Source organism: Zea mays, chromosome 1 (genome assembly GCF_902167145.1).
Source record: "Zea mays cultivar B73 chromosome 1, Zm-B73-REFERENCE-NAM-5.0, whole genome shotgun sequence".
Classification (NCBI taxonomy): domain Eukaryota; kingdom Viridiplantae; phylum Streptophyta; class Magnoliopsida; order Poales; family Poaceae; genus Zea; species Zea mays.
In genome coordinates, this window is record NC_050096.1 from 239,839,679 (window position 1) to 239,842,833 (window position 3,155).

Here is a 3,155-nt window from a genome sequence, read left to right on the forward strand (position 1 = left end):
TTTTAGTCTTTGATGATGAATATATTACAAGTTATAATTTAATTTACTCATAATGTAGAATGATGATTCTATATTTCAAATTTATATAATGTTAATTCACCAAATAATGCAACGAAAAGTACCAAAATATGGCTCGCGAGCCGAGCCGAGCCGGCTCGCGAGCCAAGGTCGAGCCGAGCCGAGCCTCTTTCACCATCTCGTGGAATGGACGAGCCAAGCCGAGCCGAGCTCGTTCAGGCACCGAGCCGAGCCGAGCCGAGCTCGGCTCGGCTCGTTTCCAGCCCTAATTGCAACCCTCATCCGTTGGGATGCCACAACGTGGACTAGGCAAGTGTTGAACTTGGCTGAACCACAGGATAAACCACTGTGTCTATCTGTGATTGATCTTCTTGTGGTAATCGTGTCTTGCAAAGACTCTTCTCTAGCCACTTGGCATTCTTGTGCTAACTCCTAATTAAGTTTTGTGGCATTAAGTTTCAAGTTTTATAGGATCACCTATTCACCCCCTCTAGGTACTCTCAGTTTTATTTGCCGAGTGTTGACACTCGGTACGTTTAGCGAGTGTTCTTTATTGAGCTAGGTAAGTGCAGTGGCGGAGCGCCCGGTATGGCGTGCTATGGCTCACGCCATACCTTGGCCTGCATGTCTTCTTCTACGTGGTCTCTCACAACCTCGCTGAGTCGCTCGCATGACACATCACATACTCTAGGTCTCTCGCAGCCCACTTCTCTGTTGACCGCCGCTGTTCTAGCTCCCCCTCTCCAGCTTTGCTTCCAGCCTGCTTCTCCGCTTGCGGCTCAACCGCTCTAGCATAGCGCTCCGCCACTACACCCTCTAGTCTCCAGCTCCCATGTGTGGTGGGCGACATTGTGTCCTACGGCCGCTGGGCTTCGCAGCCCTCCTCATTGTACGTGCTCTCGCGCGATGCGTCTCTGTAGCGACCCTCCACGCTCCTTCCTCTCCAATAGGCAGCAGTCTGGAAACGTTCAACCTCCCCTCTCTGCTCAGCCATACCTTGTTTCTTGCTTAGGATCGGCAAAAAAAAGTTGAGTCCGGTAGCGTTGGGATGTTTTTGCTGTCCCATACTCCCTCCCAGTCCCAATCATGACTACACATTGCGCCGAGAGTTTCTGCGGCCAATGGTCATAACGTGCATGCGGATTGGCCGTGTCGAACCACTGGAAGGGCACAGCTGAACAAAAAAACACGACTAAGAGTATAGCTGAGCACATCACCAAAACTAAGGACATCAATTTAAAAACCCAAAAGAAAGCAAATGCTATACCGATGAAAAAGCATCATGCGGCTGGTGATAGTTACATCTTTTTTGGGGGCGCAGGGTGACGACGCAGGAAAAAGGCACCTGAAATCGGCATTTGCCCGGAGCATTCCCACGATCGCCTCGTAGTGGATGTCGTCGTCACCCACGTCGTGAGCCTGGGGCCCGTGGCCGGCAGACCTGGCCAAGCAGTATATGCCCAGCCGTCCTGAGCCTATAAACCCTGCAGCCGGGTCTTCAGTCTTCACGCTTGAGCTAGCTTTCACAAGACAAAACAAGAACACAACTGCAGTGTAAGTAGCGCTACGCGGCCGGGGAGAGATAGGGAAAGCGGGAAGCAAGGACGATGGCGTCTCTGCTCAGCCTGTACGGCGGCGACGCCGCCGGCGGTCGGAGGAGGATGAGCCGAGGTAGCGGCACGGCGCCGGCGCCGGTGAGGCGTCTGCTGAGGAGGCTGAGGTCCAGCTTCATCAGACGGAGCGCGGCGCGGCCGAGGACGAGGGCGGCGGCGAGGTTCGCCTACGACCTGCGCAGCTACTCCCAGAACTTCGACGACGGCGTCATTTCGTCGTCAGCTCCGGCGGCCACGGCTCGTGCGTAGCTGCGACTCCAGGAGGATTCTGCTTCTTCTGTGTAGTAACAAGTAACTGTAGCCAAGATGTTAGCTACTAGCTAGTGTGGTTTAGTGCTAGTGCTTCCTCACTGAGCTAGAGACTCATAATCGAGTCCAGTGTTAATTTCTTGTGATTAGCTATCTCATCCAGTTATTGTGTATATATGGAAGTTACTTTGTCTGTTTTTTTCCCTTCTGTCACGCTATACACAGTAATTAATCAGCTGTTGGAATTAATGGATGGGTATGCAAATTAAAAGGGAATGGAATGGATGGAAATTATAATATAGGGGAACGGTTTTTCTGTAACCTTCTAAACCGATACGAGACACATGCAGACACGGCGGCGTAGAAGATTTGCTGGAGTTGCTCAGCAAATGCGAGTTTTTAAGAAAGTAAATCCTCTATGTGCCAAACCACTTCTTCTACAGGAAATATAATACCCCATGCGTCCTAAAATAAGTGTCGTTCGCGTTTTTCTATGTTGTTAAATATTTTACTAAGCTTTAACCAAATATATATACACACTAAAATATTAATATGCACAGCACTAAATTGGTATTATTAGATAAAAATCGTTGAACTGTAATCCTACACAATTGAATTCTGGAATCCAAGGAATAATCCGTGTTTTTGGTTCGGACTACTATTTGTTGCACCTAGGGCTGACAATGAGCTATAATTTTTGCACTATAAGATTTAAGGATCGAAGCGGGTTAGGATCGGGCTTTATTTCTAGTCATTTTTGAACTATGATTTATTTAGGGCCTTGACATTTTGTGAAGAACTATTTGGATCACGATCCATTACCACCCCTAGTTGCACCTCTCTTTTTAGAACTTTAGACCTTGTTCCGTGTTACATGACGATTGAAGAGTATATATTGACGTGATTAATTTTTTTCCTATTTAAAATTGGGTAGGATGAGATTTAATCATCTCTAATCTCACCCAATTCACTCATAACGAACAAGCTCTTAGATCTCATTCGGTTGCATATGGATTAGAGGGGGTTGAGCAAGATTAAACCCTTCATATTTAACTTTACTTAGCAAAAGATTTGATTCCATCTGATCCTTTATAATTAACTCCTAACTGAACAAGAAGTAGCACGTCATCAAATCGCAAAAACACTAATCTTGCCAGCCAAATAAAGGTACTGATCTCGAGGCAAAGGAAAGGAAGAAAACTAGCTAGGATCCGGTCAGCTGGGCATGCAAAACCTCAAAAAAGCAAGGCTGGCCAGTCATCCTTGGACCACGAT

The 3,155-nt window shown here is 47.4% G+C and overlaps 1 protein-coding gene across 1 annotated transcript; it reads left to right on the forward strand.

Annotated features, from left to right (window-relative positions):
• The first annotated feature begins 1,359 nt into the window (after window positions 1-1,359).
• On the forward strand, window positions 1,360-2,088 carry LOC100278458 (uncharacterized). Its single transcript, XM_008666677.2, has one exon. The coding sequence runs from the start codon at window positions 1,626-1,628 to the stop codon at window positions 1,878-1,880; it is 255 nt and encodes an 84-aa protein (XP_008664899.1). The 5' UTR covers window positions 1,360-1,625; the 3' UTR covers window positions 1,881-2,088.
• The last annotated feature ends 1,067 nt before the right edge of the window (window positions 2,089-3,155 follow it).